The sequence below is a fragment of the Schizophyllum commune genome, assembly GCF_000143185.2.
Source record: "Schizophyllum commune H4-8 unplaced genomic scaffold SCHCOscaffold_6, whole genome shotgun sequence".
In the NCBI taxonomy this organism is placed as follows: Eukaryota; Fungi; Basidiomycota; class Agaricomycetes; order Agaricales; family Schizophyllaceae; genus Schizophyllum; species Schizophyllum commune.
In genome coordinates, this window is record NW_026089543.1 from 2303795 (window position 1) to 2318255 (window position 14461).

Genomic DNA, 14461 nt, shown 5'->3' on the forward strand with positions numbered 1-14461 from the left:
ATCGATAGGATTGACTGCGCCGCACAACAGGGTGGGGGCGCGCAGCTTTGCTTCCTGCGACGGAAAATCACAAGGTACTGCCTCGTCAATTATTCTGCTGCTGCGTGTACTGCCTCAACGCTGTGGTGCTGCGCGACTAGGAACGATTGACAGAATGCGGTCAGACCCCCTCCGGCTGTAAATGGCAGAAAAGACGAGGCAAAAGGGCCGGCAATAATCAGTTTCGGGGTGTCCAAGGGGCGTGGCCATAAAAGGGGGGCTGCCGAAAATGGCAACCACAATGGGATTGCCGGATTTGGGCTCAAAGCGATCGAGATCGCATCTGCCATCGCGTCAACTTGAACATTGACCATCACCATGGCCGCGCCACCGTCGGATGCTGAGCTGCAGCCGTCGAAGCTGGGGACGAAGGAGCAGTGAGTAGTACTCGACTGTTATGGGTTGAAATAGGTGGTTGAAGATGCATGCAGTTGGGACAATGTCTATTCCTCCGAGCTCGCCAACTTCAAGGAGATCGGCGATGAAGGTGAGATATGGTCAGGCATCATCCCTTGCACAAGTTGCACGATGGCTGACCTTGCCCCTCTCTACTCATCCACATATCTTGTTCTCCTTGCTCAGGTTTGGCGAAGAAAGCGTAGAAAAGATGGTCGATTGGGCCCTCGAGCACATTCCGCCGCCCTCCTCAGCTTCCCCATCCTCCTCTACACATCCCACCATCCTCGAAATTGGCTCCGGCAACGGGACCCTTCTCTTTGCCCTCGCCGAAGCAGGGTACGCACCTACGAAGCTATGTGGCATCGACTACAGCGCGGACGCGGTCGCGCTCGCGAAGTCGATTGCACAAGCGAGAGGGGGAGGCCTGGAGGATATCACATTTGAGGAAAGAGATTTTCTGACAGAAGAGATTGTTGGGTTGTCCGATGGTGGGAAAGACGCTCACGAAACGGCATCATGGGACCTTGTTCTGGACAAGGGCACGTACGACGCTATTGCGTTGGGCGAGAAGGACGAGAAGGGTTTGTCGCCTGCGGCGGGATATCCTGCGAGGGCAGCGAGGCTTCTGAAGCCGGGTGGATTCTTCCTGATTACTTGTGAGTGCGATGTTGTTTCGGGCCATAATACATAGGTCTTGAAGCTGAAATTCATCCTAGCATGCAACTTCACCGAAGAAGAACTCAAGGCGAGCTTCACGGCGGAGGGCACGATGGAATACCAGTGAGTTGGTCATCTGGTTTTTGCTCGCTGTACCTGATTGCAAACAACTACGCCAGCTCGCGCGTCAAGCACAGAACCTTCTCCTTTGGTGGGCAAAGCGGGAGCGTTGTGTGCACGGTGGCGTTTAGGAAAATAGACGGCTCGTCATAATGAACGTTATGCGATGCATCGGAATGCGCGAACTCGGAAGCGGGAGATCGGCAGGAAAGGTTGCGAACGGGAAACGGCAGGGGATTACGCGGGTTGAGGTCAGCAGCTTGCACCGGAGTAGGTACTCAAGTGCGCAGGAGCGGCAGAGACCTGCAGGCGAAAGACCCACAGGACCTCACGCGCACGAAACAGTCTGGGAAGGAGCGCGTAAGCGGTTGAGTACCCGTCGGTTGCGGCAGAGTATCCGCGGCTTGCTACAGGCTACACAAGGCTCGTCGGTTGCAGCGTTATATCAGCGCAGTTCGTTCATACACTACATCTTCATAGCCATGTTGGCTTACAGTGCACAGAGAACCACGCCGAGAAGTAGCTCGCGTGATAGCGCTTGTTCCCTTTACAACGTCCGAGGAGCCGTCCACGTACGTCCATGCTAGTAACAGAGCCGGCTATGCCAAGGCTGTACGCTACTACTCACCGAGGCGATTATACGCTACCAAAGTACCTGCCGAGAAGGCTGTACGCGCTCTTTTCCCGAGGAGGCAGTGCTTATCGGGATTCTTCCAAAACGGGGTGTTTCCTTGCCGTCGTAAGAGGCGTAGGAGGCGGCGTACTCGTCATTGCAAGAGAGCAGATATGCGGGCAAAGCCAAAAGGCGATGCACCGCGATACAGCCGTCATCGTCCCTGGACAAACATGGGGAATCAAAGCCTTCCGAATTAGGAAGTCTCAAGGTTGGTCGGCGTTTGCCGAGGCAGGCTGGCTAGCGCCCGCGATAATTCCTAAGCACGCTCCTTCTGTTCTGGGGTATTTGCCGATTCTCTACTCCGAAAGCCATTGCTAGTACGACATCACGGATGTTCCAGATTAACCCTCGGATTTAGGTTTTTCTCATCGAGCGCCCATAAACTCCCTGGGATCCCTTCCCATGACCTCTGCGTCGTCGGGCTCACCGACCCCTTCCCGAACAGTCTCCGTGGAGGCTGAGGCGCATTAGTACGTCTCGCAAACATCTCGAACCCCTTCCCTATGACTCGTGCTATCGCATGTTTGACTCCGAGGAAAAATCCTGACCAATGTTCAGCGTGATACCTCCCTCGAAAGCCCAGGCCCTCGAACTTCCATAACATGTAAATCAGAAGCCTTCAGCGTCCGACCTGTGCCATCAACGACAATGACTACTTGATCCTTGTCAGCTTCGATGTCGTGCACCGCGCGGGCGAGTGTCGTTACCCGCACGAGCGTGCACGGGCTCTTCCGCTTCGCCGTATGGTAGTTTGTCTCCACCCCATGGGTCTCTACCGCTTGTCCGTATGATCATCTTCACTCAATTCACAGAATGGACTCGACTACATACAATTGTACCTGCATCCCACCCGCTTATCCGCGCAAACGCTGTCGCATCAGTATACCAAGCTTCCGGCTCTGCCGTACAGATTTTTCAAGTTGCCGCCTCTACCGCGCGCTCCCTCCCGCCTCACACTCGCTTCAGCCGCACAGGCCTCACCCGCCTCCACCGGACGGGATCTCACGTCCTTCCCCCGACGCAGGGTCTCACGCCCATCCCGAGCGGCGCGGGGAAGCAAGACCGAAGGCATGGGATTTTCGTGCGGTCGTGTCTCGGGAGGGAGGTCGATCTGCGACGGAGGACGGTTAGAACGTAGGTATATTCAGTGGAGAACGAGAAGATAATGCGAGTCGTGCTTCAGAGCTCTGTATCGAGTGTCAGAATTCTACATCGAATGCCAGAGCCAGGTCGGAGCCTCGGGGTCAAGCGCGAGCGCCGTGCGGCGCGGAGGTGGTATGCGACAGGCGCCTGGGAACGATTTATTACACACGGTAAATCCCGAGTCTTTTTGCGCCGATGGAAGACGAATATCGGGCGCGTCGCGGTGGCGCTTCGAGTGCAATGAATCAAAGTGTTGCGAAGAAGGAGGAGAAGGAAGGACATCGAAGAGTCAACGATGGGCAATTTGTGAAGAGAGAAAACGTACAGGGGAAAAAGAGCATTCGGAATGAAGGGGAAAGTGGGAGTCTGCCTGAGAAGAATGAAAAGAAATGCATTTATGGCGGAGGAGAACAAAGATAGGCGTCCGGCGGAGAAGAATAGCACGAGTAATGCTGACAGGGAAATATAGCAAGGAATCATACAAAAATGGATCGGGGACGAGGGGGAGCGGAGCAGAATTACGAAGAGACTTGACTTTATGGCCAATGGGATTGTCGTGCCCGTGAATATACGGGTGCGGAGGCGTATCGGGGACGAGAGATTTCCGGGAACGAGGTCAAACAGGCAGGCAACGAGGACGAGCTGGCGGGTAACGGAGATCGGGTCTCGTCAATGTGTCGATCCTGACTTGCTCAAGGAAGCATGGCCGGCGGAGAACGGGCGGAATGAAAAGCACAACGGCAGCAATCCTGCGGAGTTGCGAAGGTTGGCCCTGAGGGTCGATCCTATTGAGGTTGCGCCATGCGTTCGTAGGTCGCTTGATCCTGCTGTGCGAAACATGGGGAATGAAATGCCTTTGAGGAAAGACCAACCGTTAGATTAAATTTGGCGGCTAGAAAATGAAGTGAGCCGTGTAAAGACAATAGCTTGCAATGAGGGGTCCGCGCGAGGCCCGTCCATTTGACGGAGACCAACAGGGGGTTATGAAGCTCGTCACGTTCACAGCGAGTCATGAATGGCTGACTTACGGACTGGATTTTCGAGATTAGTGCTCGAGATAGCCCTCGTTGCCAACGCACGGCTGCCTACCTTCATCCAACGGACGTTCGGGACTGACCTTATTTTGACGCATGTCAGGGTCCCCTGTCCAGACTCCCGTCCGCAAGGAGGCTCTATAGAGTCGTAACAAACAGCAACAATGCAGTCGTCGAGCGCGCATCGCAGATCTGAGGCTTGCCGTGTCCTTGCGTGTTTCACGACGATTGGGTCGCTTGACCGCTTCTGCGTTCGGGGTCGATGAGGCGTGATGAAGAAGGCCTGCCCTCCGCCGGGGTGATAGAGAGTTTACATGAAGCAGGCGTCGCGCCGAGGAAGGCGCAGGATTATACATACGCTCCATCCGGCGCTTGATCGTCGCCGGGCCCAGCGCGCTTCCAGGGTGTGCACGCCTGCTGGGCGTCGAAGCGCGAGTGCTCGCTGGGGGGCGGCGTCGAGTGAATCGAGGAGCGGGAGAGCGATGCGCTATGGGTGTTGAAGTTCGCGGAGCGGTGCAGGGGGCGGTGCACCGCATCAGCGAAGTTGAACATGGGAGGCTGTGCGAGGGGCGCCCCCGGGAGTTGCCAAATGCGGATGCCGTAATCAGCTCGGCACGGCCCGGCAGGCACGGCCGATCAGCGAGACCCCCTCGTTGTTCGCCGTCGATTCTTGTTTCTCGCGGCGAACTCAGGCGACATATCTTGCCTCCTGCGCCCATCTCCTCCTCGAGACCATCGCAGATCGGTATTCCTCGGGCATATAAAGCTCATCACTCCCACCGAGGACCAAGAGCTGCAGGCTGTGCGTACACGTGCGCGCAGTATTATCCTTACACGGCTTGCTCATCGCCTCCATCACGGTTCCCAGATTGCGTACAGATTAATTCGTGCCGCGCCGATACATATACCCTTGAACACAGCCGTCACCATGGACAGTGCCACGAACATCGACGCCCCGGCCGACATTGGCTTTGACCTCGAGCCGCCCTCCCCGCGTTCCCTCACCTTTGCCGGCGGGATCCCCTCCTCGTTCGACCACGCCACACAGCCCCTCTCCTACGACCAGCCCACCTTTGACGGCAGCGTGTTCGACCAGCACAGCTCGCCAGGCTCATTCCACGGCTCGCCCTCCTTTCACGGATCGCCGGGCTCATACCAATCCCCCTTCTCCGAGCACTCCGACCTGTCCCAGGATCCGTTGCTGGACCCTCTCTACGAGTCGGATTTCGTGACCGATAGGTGCGCGATTGCTTCCCCTCTCCCTCGCTTACCCATCACTCACCGCATGCAGGTACAATCCCACCGACTTCGGGCAGTCCAGCCTGCTTATGTTCAACGACGACTTCGGGGGAATTATGCAGAGCTCACTTGATCACCCATCGCCGGCCTCTTCGGATGGTCACTCCCACCACTCGCAGCACTCGCGCGCCTCCAGCGTGTCGTCTCAGCACCCACACGGCATTCCCTCAAGCCTCGGCGTGTCCCCCTCGCCGCGTATGCAAGTCGCGCAGTCCTTTGAGCAAATGTCCTTCCAGGGGAGTCCCAATTGGGGACCCTCTCCTCTTCCCAGTGAGTGCATATGTGTGGCGCTCAATCGTTGCTTAGACTCTTACTCCCCCTTAGCACATAGTCGAAACCCGAGCGGCCAAGCCCAAAGCCCGCCACGTTTAGTCATGCCGGACGATAACAGCCCATCGCTCAATATCGTCCCCGCCACCCCCGTCCGGACCGCAGCTGCCAATGCAGCCAATGCTTTCCATGGTGAGTCTCAATCTTCAGACATTCTCTTCTCCCTCTGGCGACGTGTCGTATGACCGCGGCGTGTCGGGGATTTTGTCCGGGACTCATCAAGAGCCTGCGCGCTTCCATCATTGCACCGAGCCTTCTGTGTGATGGGAGCTCCCGTTCGCCCTGCTTGTCGATCCTTCGTGCCCGCCGTTCCGTCCTCGGATGGCACACAGCTGTCTCGGGCACATGGGCCATCATCAAAAGGCACTGGTGCGGCTGATGAGTCACAACGATTCACGCATTGCAAGCGTCGCCTCAGTTCGGTTCTGGCACTACTGCGGCTTACATCAGTCGATGCTGTACCATGGCGCTTGTTGCTTATCCTCTTCTTTCAGGACCTTCACTCAACGCACCGCAAGAGCAGGACGAGTACGATAGCTCGTACGGTCAGGACTCCAGCGACACAGATCTCAATTCCCGAGGTCGTGATCCTTCATCATACACCTTCCCCCGTCGTCCGTCTCCGACGGGCCACAGCATCGGCGGTAGTGGTCAGAGCTTCGGCCTCAACAATTCAGGCTCTTCAAGCTCAAGCAACTTTGCTCTCGACAACATGAATGCCTCTTCCAGCTACGGCAGCCAGTCCTTCGGCCAGTCGAGCGACTTCCTCCTCCCTGGGCCCTCCTCGAAGCACTCGCGCTCCAAGTCGGACACGTCGCTCGAGCCGCCGACATGGGAGAACTTCCCGCGGAGCCGAACCGAGAGCGGCAACATGAGCGGGAGCGCCACGCTTGGCGGCAGCTCCCAGCTGGGCACGAGCGGCTCGCCAGACGACCGCGGCCTGCTCGGCGTGCCCCCACGCCCCGGGCACATGCGCCAGTCGCGCAGCGAGGACTACTCGAACATGCCGCACCTCCCGCCGGGCCTCGGGTCGGGCGTCGGCAGCAACCCGGCCTTCCTCACGCCCGACATGGACCTCCGCACCGGCCGCTCGTCCGGCTGGGGCCTCGGGCCGACGCACGGGCAGGCGCGCTCGCTCTCGCCGGCGAACCGCACGAGCTCGCCGTACGTGCCCGAGAACCAGCGCTCGTACACGCCGGACGCGCGCTTTCAGCCCATGGGCCCGCCGAGCGCGCGATCGCTGTCGCCGGCGGGGAGTCTTTATGGCCACCACCGTCGCGCGTCGTCCGAGCGCGGGTCGGCGACGTGGAACCCGCAGCCGCCGGGTATGGGTATCGGCATGGGTGGTCGCGGACGCCCGAGCCCGTACCCGTCGCCGAACGCCAGCCCTCGCTGGCCTACGAATGATCTCGACAGCGTCGACCCGATGATGGGTGGAATGGGCGCTGGGGATATGCACCTGGTCTCAGAGATGGGCATGGGTGGCCTTGGCGGTACGGGGATGATGTCAGGTTTAGGTGGCATGGGGATGTCCTCGGGCCAACAAGGTGGACCCGGGGACGGGTCTGGCGAATTCGCACATGTCGCGAAGCCCAACGTCACCACTGGTCGAACTGCGAATGCGTCGCATAGGCGGCGTAAGCAGGAGGCTACATTCAAGTGTCCGGTCCCAGGATGCGGCAGCACATTCACGAGAAGCTTCAACTTGAAGGGTGAGTGCTCCAGCGCGCCTCGAACTGTGACATGGTCCCTAACTATTTGCCCAGGTCATATACGATCACACAACGAGGAGAAGCCATTCCGCTGTCACTGGCCCGGCTGCGGCAAGGGCTTCGCGCGACAACACGACTGCAAGCGACACGAGCAGCTGCACACGAACTACCGGCCCTTCCAGTGCGAAGGCTGTCGAAAGCAGTTCGCGCGCATGGACGCACTCAATCGACATCGTGCGTATTTACGCAGGGCTTCTCGCTTGGCAGCGTTAGCTAACCACATTCTATACAGTGAAATCCGAGGGCGGTGTCGAGTGCGCCCGAATGCTGGAGTCGAAGGGGAAGATGCCGCAGTCGAGCGAAGATGGGGGGAGTGGGGGTGGCGGCGGTGGTGGCGATCCGCCGAAATCGCTCGCGGGCTTGGGCGATGTGAAGCCGAGTCTCGATCAGGGTATCGGCGTCAGCATGCTGAAGCCTGAGCCTGAGGCAGATGCGGATAGCTTGCTATGGGGTCCAGCAGGCGTTGCGTTATGAGACGCCTCCTTCGCTTGACCCCTGCTCGCCGTTCTGGCAGCTGTTACCCCTTTCGTTGCACCCTTTTCCTCTTGCTGCTAATGCAGCGCATCCAAGTTGACTCCATCCAGTATCATGTACTCATCGCGACTTTCTAGTCTGTCGTCCCTAGTCTTCAGTCATACGTACTGTATTTATTTCCCCTTCGTCGTGCGTTCCTCGCGTACTTTCTCCTCGTACACCTCGTTCTTCGCGCGTTCCCGTGTGCTCCTCTGCGTTTGCCTACATACATGTACAGCGTCTCGAATCTTATACCACGTCTAATCGGACTTGTAGGTATTGGGCTGCTAGAGGACTGTAGCAGTACCGGTGCTGCTGCACGCTGCCAAGTAAATATCTGTAGTAGTAGATATGTATCTATGTTATTCTCATCTGATTTATCTGAGTCGTGAATCTCTCAGGTGAGGAGGTCCTTACATGATGGACTCGCATTGGCCACAGTTTTGAACCTGACTGCGCGCCTGCCAGAGCCAAAAGAAAATATAGAAGGAAAAACTTGGACACTGTGGGATTTGAACCCACGACCTCACGCAGTCGTTGAATGCGAAGCGTGCGCGCTACCCCTGTGCCAAGCGCCCGTTTTTGACCCGAGAGGCCATAAATGGCCCAGAGCTACAGAATGTACGATGATAGAAGAGAGCGAAGGTACTTACCACTTGCGATCTCAAGCTACTTAAGACGAACAGACAGGCAGGAGGTATTTGACAGTAAGGTGCCCTTCGCAGGGGCACTTTCATCATCGATATGATAAAGAGGTGGGTATGAGTACATTGATTTCTTCCTTCGTATAACGTCCGTTCATATAGTTCGTGGGGTCATTGGATATGTACGAATCCGCGGGAAAAGATCCCTTCATGCGCCATACACGCCTGCGTAGCGGTCGCGCTTGGAGTTGAGGTTGGCGCGAACGGGCGCGCGGCGGCGCATGCCAGAAGGTCCCTGGCGCTTTACTTCGGTGTCTACGCGATGGGTCAGTACAAGAAACATCTTCCTGTAGAGGGAGAGGCTCACGAGTTGCGCCCATAGACCGCGGCTTCAAGGGTGGGAGGCCGCGAGACAAGCGCTGGGCGTTCGTCTCTGGCGTGGTTGGTGATGCAGTCGCGGGTGTTGGGTGGATTTCACGCGCGTTTTCTGCGCGGACTGCTGGTGCGTTCTCTCCGCGGGCAGGCATTGCGCCGCTGAAGCCGGCGAGAGAGAGGACGACGATGGTGGCGACGGTGGAGAACTTCATTGTGATTGAGTGGTTGTTGCTTGTGTGACTGAGGGATTGATGGTTGGCTTTGGTGGATGAAGGCGACATGAGGATGGGGGCTTGGCTTTTATACCTTTTCGCGCGCATCGCCTCCGAGTGTCTGACTGAGTGCGAAGTAAGATTTTCAGGTTGGTCTGAGTAGGAAGTTGCCTAGTCTCAGATGCAAGACTAGAACTTGAGGAAGCCCACGCTTGGTCGTCGCTAAGCAATCCAAGACAAAGTGAGTCCAAGGAGGATGTGCTTCCGCTGCGCTCAGACATACTGAAGTGTTGCCATAGTGTTTTGCCCAAGACAGTTCAAAGGCAATTTTAGGCTGTGCGCGTATCACACGGACAGCCTACCGACACAGAAAGAAAGGCGAAGTTCAGTCGTCCGAAGGTGACGAGTACTGCCGTGTGCAGATGACTTTAGATAATTCCTTCTGTAGTGCCGGACTTCGTAGCTTCGTCAAGAGAGCAAAGGAATTGCGCGGCGAGATACCGGGTTCAGCATAGACTCTGGCAGCGTACTCTTGAGCAGAGCTGAAAAGTACATGGGAGCGAAGTCCAACATCAATGAGGCGCCTGAGTTGATCCATCCTGATCGGCCGGGAGATGCCGCCGCTCACCGACGGGCGCCTATCTCCTGGGACCAAAGTTCGATCAGTGCCACGATGTCCTCTGTACCCTCACACAGATAGCGCGCAACGCATTCACACAGACGGCTCGACACCCTCTATCTCTCGCCGTCATGGCCTACGCTTCGTATGGATCCACCAGCAACGACTCTCGGGGCCTCCTCGGCCTTCAGCGCACTTTGGCTGAGGCGTCGAACCCGCGCAGGCCTGTAATTGGTGCGAGCTAGCGTACGCGCGAAAGTCTCTGGCTTACGAGGATGTGCTATAACACGAAGGCTCCTGGATGCAGCTTCCAGGCGCCTCCCTGGCGCGGATGATTGCCCAAATGGGCTACAACGTGAGTGTCCTTTGAGCTTTGTTGAGTGCTTGTGAAGCAAGTCAGCTCATCCTTGAGCTAGTTCATCGTCGTAGACTGCGAGCACGGGAATATTGCGGACAGTGAGATGCATGCCGTAGTGGGTGCAATTGCAGCGCAGGGCGTTTCTCCGGTCGTCCGTATACCTTCAGCCGTCGACTGGCTCGTGAAGCGCGCTCTGGACACGGGAGGTAAGATTGAGGATGACCCTCCATACACGCCGCGCTTACCGGGCTGACAGCGCATGCCATCCTCTGCCCCATGATGTCCACCCCCGAGGAGGCGCGCAAACTCGTTCAGTACGCCAAGTTCCCCGTGCCAAAGGACCGCCGTACCCCAGGAACCATCTCCGGGATACGCGGGGCTGGCTCCTCATTCGCCCCCGCCGTATTCCATCAAGGGATGGGGGAATACATCGCGACAGCGAACCGAAACACAGTGATCGCCGTGCAGATAGAGTCCGTCGAGGGGCTGGAGAATTGCGAGGAGATTGCGAAGGTGGACGGGATTGGTGCGTAGCCTGACTCTCTACTCTGCTCCTTCTTTTTCATACTCAGCCGTGACGTCGAAGACATGTTGTTTGTTGGGTGAGTGGGGGAATTTGAGGTCCGATGAGGAGCTGCTTACTTAGTGCTCATTCAGCCCGAACGACCTCTGCTCTTCGATGGGTTACCCCGCGCTCGAGCACGCAAACATTCCGGAGGTACAGCACGCGATCAAGCGCATCTTAGCCGCCGCGAAGGCTGCTGGCAAGTATGCCGGAATGTTTTGTGTGAATGCAGAACAGGCGCGGGCACGATATGAACAGGGTTGTAAGTCTGGCGGTGTGATATCGTTGATTCACAAAAATTGACTTCTCCTGCCCATCGTAGTCGACTTCGTGAACATCGGTGCCGATATTGTGGCCATTGGGATGTGGAACGCGCTGGAGTTGGCCAAGATCAAGGATTTACGGCCATGAAGCGCTACCGCATTTAATGGCTTCGCCGCAAGGGGTCTCACAGGTAGAGGCAACGCATATTGTTGGGCTTAGAAGAAGTCAGCTTGAGCTTCAGCGGCGTGAATCAGTCATGAATAAAGCCAACGTCCGAGTCGATCGGGAATTGTCGTCACGCAAAATCGGCAGTTGCCGAATATCCCTTAACGGAAGCATTTGCAACCATTGGCTCGTCTCCTCAACCACGACTTTCCTTCAAGTTGACGCGAGCTCAGGCATCATGCATGTCGACAAGGAGAGCGAAACATGAAATGTGGGGTTTTCAGCCTTCTTGATTGGCCATGCTGACGTCTTCGCCCATACAACTTGCATACGTGGGATGGCACCTCGCAACCGCCCAGCCCCATTAGCTGCCACTCCTCTCTTCATACGCATTCCTCAGAGGTCTCTTGATCCGAGATCTGCGCAGCACGAATTGCATCTGTTCCTTGAAGCGCCTGAAGTCAATGTAATGGTCCATTGACGACAGTATCCGCGAACGCTGAGTGAATGCGACCTAGAAGCCGGCCAACAAGTGGGCTCCGAAAAGACCGTCTGACTTGTCCCAGCCGCTCATTTGCGGTATCCGTTATCAGCCCTCCCTGGGAACGGGGTAATCACTCCCATTGATATGACCAGCTGACAGGATGTTGGCGAGCGCTGCGATACTTAAGAGCGCGAGCTGAGTGATTGCAGTCGGCTTCGCGTCGACGTCCTCTTCCTTGTACAGGTCTCACTTATCTATCAAGGCCTATCTCAGCGTACAGAGATCAGGATGGCGCCCGCAGCCTCGCCAGAGAAGAAGGCCCGGGAGGAGGTAACGGAGGCGCCAGTAGATTGGACGACTACAGAGGAGCGCGCACTCGTGCGCAAGATAGACATGCACTGTATGGTGAGTACGCAGATAGGAAAGAAGGAACTGATCTGACAAAGCCTATAGCCCGCGCTGATGATTGTAGGTCTCTGTCTGTCCTCAGATGCACGTATCCTGATCCATCTCGGCGCAGCTTTTCCTGCTAAACTTCATCGTACGCCACGTTCACGTGCGAGAATAAACTGACCTCATTGATGCTGGATTACTCTAGGATGTGCGTATTGCTCGCGAGCTCTTGCTCGTCGGTCCCGTCTGACCGTCCGCTAGCGCAACAACCTTGCGAACGCTCGCTTACAAGGCCTCCAAGAGGACCTCAGCCTCAACGATACCGAATTTGCTACCTGTTTATCCGTGCTATTTGCAGGCTACATCGTCGTAAGTACTTCTTTGCACTGCCTAGCGCGTAGCATCGCTCACCAAGCCCATCACCTAAAGATGCAAATACCGTCGAACATGGTCATGAACTCAATTTCGAAGCCGCGCCTGTTCATGAGCGCCGTCGTCGCTTTGTGGGGTACCATATCTGCGCTCACGTCGGTAAGTCTGGTTCATTCCTCTTGTTCATTTTTCTCTTCGTGAGCAGATAACAACGCTTCCAACTAACTCACGCCCCACCTTTAGCTCTGTCACGACTTCTCTCACCTCGTAGTCTGCCGCTTTTGGCTCGGCTTCGTCGAGGCGGCGTTCTATCCGTCATCAGTATACTACCTCTCTAGGTGGTATACGCGTAAGGAGATTGGGCTGAGGATTGCGCTGTATGTCGGCCATATCCCTGGATGACTCGCATTGAGTACTGACGTTTCCCAGCATGAACGTCGGGAATATGCTCGCACAGGGCCTTGGCAGTCTGCTTGCTGCGGGTATTCTGCATGGAATGGAGGGCGTGCGCGGCATTCGGGGCTGGCGATGGGTGAGTGAGCGTTCGAGCTTGGTTCGCGGCAATCGCAAACGGGTGAACTGATCGTTTGTTTTCTCAGCTCTTCATCATCGAAGGCTCCATAACCGTCGCCTTCGGCGTCATGATGCCTTTGATCCTCTCGGACTACCCGACGACGTGAGTTTCTGCGTTGACGATAAAGTCGTAAACCAGTGATTGACGAACTCGACTTATAGCACGCGCTGGCTCTCCGACCGCGAGCGCGAGATCTCGCAGGGTCGGCTGGCGAAGGAGGTCGGGATCGACGACGAGCCCGACGAGAGCGAGAAGTCGCGCAAGGGGATGTTCCGAGGTCTCACCCTTGCTCTGACGGACCCGAAGGTCTGGGCACTAGCGTACGTATACCTCTCCAATTATCGTTGCAACCCGCAAAGACTCACCATCGCCCCTCCCCAGCATCATGTACTTCCTCTACATCATCGGCCTCTCCTTCGCGCAATACATGCCAACCATCACCAAGACGCTCGGCTTCAACACCACCGTCACGCTCCTCCTGACGTTCCCGCCTTGGGCCTTCGGCACCCTCTTCGCTGTCGCGAACTCGTGGCACTCGGACAAGACGGGAGAGAAGTTCTTCCATATTGCGGCGAGCTATGGGTTTGCGCTGCTGGGATTTATTGTGGCGATGTCGAGTGAGTGAGGTCTTTGTCTGACCGAACGGAGGGAGGGGTTTTTGGAGCGGTCCGAGGCTGACGCAGGATGCAGCGAAATCCATCGCGGGGAGGTACATAGCCCTGTTTGGGATGTGCATGGGGTATAGTGGTGCGTCGAGCTCCTTCGGCTCTTGAAGGGCTGACTGACGCCAATCTAGGTGGTATCATCATCATCGGTTGGGTCAGCTCGTCCGTCCCTCGACCTCCTGTCAAGCGAGCTGCCTCAATCGCGTTCGTGCTTGCGTTCGCCAACTCTGCGCAGGTACGATCTGCCTCGTCGAACAAGACTTACGTGGATTTGACCTTACATCGCACTTCAGATCCCCTCCTCTTACCTCTGGCCTTCAAAGTGGGGACCCGACTATACACAGACCTTCATCAGCCAGATCTGCTTCCTCGTCACCAGCTTGGGGATAGGCTTCGGTAAGGGATATCTACACCTCGTCAACTGTTTCTATGATTGATCGTTGATCAACCAGGCTATCGCCAGTACCTCGTCCACCTCAACAAGAAGCTGGAGCGGGGCGAGTTGAACATACTGACCGATGGGACGGCCCCAAGCACTGTGCAGAAGACAGCGAGGTATGCGATTGGCTTAGCCTTGATGTTGCGCATCCGCTGACGAGGAATTCAGCGTACTGCGCACGACCGTGCAGCAAGAGGAGGAATTGGTCCAATCCTTCCGGTTCTTGTATTGACGAGTATATGTATCTAATCGGGGACGTATATCACATCTGTTATGCTCGTCATTATCAGAGATCCATGCAGTAAACCGCGTTCTTGGCCATTGAACCCCTCTTGTTATGCTTCCTATTC

At 56.6% G+C, this 14461-nt stretch overlaps 7 protein-coding genes and 1 non-coding gene across 8 annotated transcripts; 4 read left to right on the plus strand and 4 right to left on the minus strand.

The window, feature by feature from the left end:
• The first annotated feature begins 331 nt into the window (after positions 1-331).
• On the plus strand, positions 332-1582 carry SCHCODRAFT_02302847 (S-adenosyl-L-methionine-dependent methyltransferase). The gene is made up of 5 exons (XM_003031987.2): positions 332-416; positions 471-536; positions 622-1094; positions 1155-1218; positions 1275-1582. Exons 1-5 carry the CDS (start codon positions 358-360, stop codon positions 1366-1368), a joined length of 756 nt encoding a protein of 251 aa, XP_003032033.1. The 5' UTR covers positions 332-357; the 3' UTR covers positions 1369-1582.
• Positions 1583-3797: 2215 nt separating this feature from the next.
• Positions 3798-4641, minus strand: SCHCODRAFT_02302900 (uncharacterized protein). The gene has a single exon (XM_050342310.1). It carries the CDS (start codon positions 4602-4604, stop codon positions 4080-4082), a length of 525 nt encoding a protein of 174 aa, XP_050200225.1. The 5' UTR covers positions 4605-4641; the 3' UTR covers positions 3798-4079.
• Positions 4642-4730: 89 nt separating this feature from the next.
• SCHCODRAFT_02627285 (uncharacterized protein) lies at positions 4731-8379 on the plus strand. Its single transcript, XM_003031986.2, has 7 exons — positions 4731-4870; positions 4937-5307; positions 5360-5637; positions 5692-5829; positions 6192-7409; positions 7464-7643; positions 7702-8379. The coding sequence occupies exons 2-7, from the start codon at positions 4997-4999 to the stop codon at positions 7941-7943; spliced, it is 2367 nt and encodes a 788-aa protein (XP_003032032.2). The 5' UTR covers positions 4731-4870; positions 4937-4996; the 3' UTR covers positions 7944-8379.
• A 100-nt stretch (positions 8380-8479) lies between these two features.
• Positions 8480-8560, minus strand: SCHCODRAFT_t117. The gene has a single exon. It is a non-coding gene; the product is annotated as a tRNA-Ala (tRNA).
• A 274-nt stretch (positions 8561-8834) lies between these two features.
• Positions 8835-9213, minus strand: SCHCODRAFT_02502968 (uncharacterized protein; the record flags this gene model as incomplete). The annotated part of the gene is made up of 2 exons (XM_003031556.1): positions 8835-8941; positions 8994-9213. The coding sequence occupies 2 exons, from the start codon at positions 9211-9213 to the stop codon at positions 8835-8837; spliced, it is 327 nt and encodes a 108-aa protein (XP_003031602.1).
• Positions 9184-9766, minus strand: SCHCODRAFT_02627293 (uncharacterized protein). The gene is made up of 2 exons (XM_050345402.1): positions 9308-9766; positions 9184-9241 (listed from the first exon to the last, which is right to left on the minus strand). Exons 1-2 carry the CDS (start codon positions 9492-9494, stop codon positions 9210-9212), a joined length of 219 nt encoding a protein of 72 aa, XP_050200226.1. The 5' UTR covers positions 9495-9766; the 3' UTR covers positions 9184-9209.
• A 136-nt stretch (positions 9767-9902) lies between these two features.
• Positions 9903-11337, plus strand: SCHCODRAFT_02627297 (Phosphoenolpyruvate/pyruvate domain-containing protein). Its single transcript, XM_003031985.3, has 7 exons — positions 9903-10066; positions 10126-10187; positions 10249-10396; positions 10447-10716; positions 10777-10792; positions 10848-11017; positions 11078-11337. The coding sequence occupies exons 1-7, from the start codon at positions 9964-9966 to the stop codon at positions 11164-11166; spliced, it is 858 nt and encodes a 285-aa protein (XP_003032031.1). The 5' UTR covers positions 9903-9963; the 3' UTR covers positions 11167-11337.
• Positions 11338-11956: 619 nt separating this feature from the next.
• Positions 11957-14391, plus strand: SCHCODRAFT_02543225 (MFS general substrate transporter; the record flags this gene model as incomplete). Its single annotated transcript, XM_003031984.2, has 15 exons — positions 11957-12073; positions 12122-12136; positions 12189-12218; positions 12323-12430; positions 12491-12592; positions 12677-12810; positions 12863-12965; positions 13033-13109; positions 13169-13327; positions 13389-13624; positions 13698-13754; positions 13804-13907; positions 13966-14068; positions 14125-14227; positions 14280-14391. 15 exons carry the CDS (start codon positions 11957-11959, stop codon positions 14341-14343), a joined length of 1512 nt encoding a protein of 503 aa, XP_003032030.2. The 3' UTR covers positions 14344-14391.
• Between the last annotated feature and the right edge of the window lie 70 nt (positions 14392-14461).

Excerpts from the sequence above, each read along its gene's own strand:
- SCHCODRAFT_02627285 (XM_003031986.2), top strand. The coding sequence starts at position 4,997 with ATGGACAGTGCCACGAACATCGACGCCCCGGCCGACATTGGCTTTGAC. Across the intron at positions 5,830-6,191 it reads TGCAGCCAATGCTTTCCATG|GACCTTCACTCAACGCACCG; the intron begins GTGAGTCTCAAT and ends CTCTTCTTTCAG. Across the intron at positions 7,410-7,463 it reads GAGAAGCTTCAACTTGAAGG|GTCATATACGATCACACAAC; the intron begins GTGAGTGCTCCA and ends CTATTTGCCCAG.
- SCHCODRAFT_02302847 (XM_003031987.2), top strand. The coding sequence starts at position 358 with ATGGCCGCGCCACCGTCGGATGCTGAGCTGCAGCCGTCGAAGCTGGGG. Across the intron at positions 537-621 it reads GGCGATGAAGGTGAGATATG|GTTTGGCGAAGAAAGCGTAG; the intron begins GTCAGGCATCAT and ends CTCCTTGCTCAG. Across the intron at positions 1,219-1,274 it reads GAGGGCACGATGGAATACCA|CTCGCGCGTCAAGCACAGAA; the intron begins GTGAGTTGGTCA and ends CAACTACGCCAG.
- SCHCODRAFT_02302900 (XM_050342310.1), bottom strand. The coding sequence starts at position 4,604 with ATGCGGTGCACCGCCCCCTGCACCGCTCCGCGAACTTCAACACCCATA.
- SCHCODRAFT_02627297 (XM_003031985.3), top strand. The coding sequence starts at position 9,964 with ATGGCCTACGCTTCGTATGGATCCACCAGCAACGACTCTCGGGGCCTC. Across the intron at positions 10,067-10,125 it reads CCCGCGCAGGCCTGTAATTG|GCTCCTGGATGCAGCTTCCA; the intron begins GTGCGAGCTAGC and ends TATAACACGAAG. Across the intron at positions 11,018-11,077 it reads GGCACGATATGAACAGGGTT|TCGACTTCGTGAACATCGGT; the intron begins GTAAGTCTGGCG and ends TGCCCATCGTAG.
- SCHCODRAFT_02627293 (XM_050345402.1), bottom strand. The coding sequence starts at position 9,494 with ATGTCTGAGCGCAGCGGAAGCACATCCTCCTTGGACTCACTTTGTCTT. Across the intron at positions 9,242-9,307 it reads GAGGCGATGCGCGCGAAAAG|TCACACAAGCAACAACCACT; the intron begins GTATAAAAGCCA and ends TCAATCCCTCAG.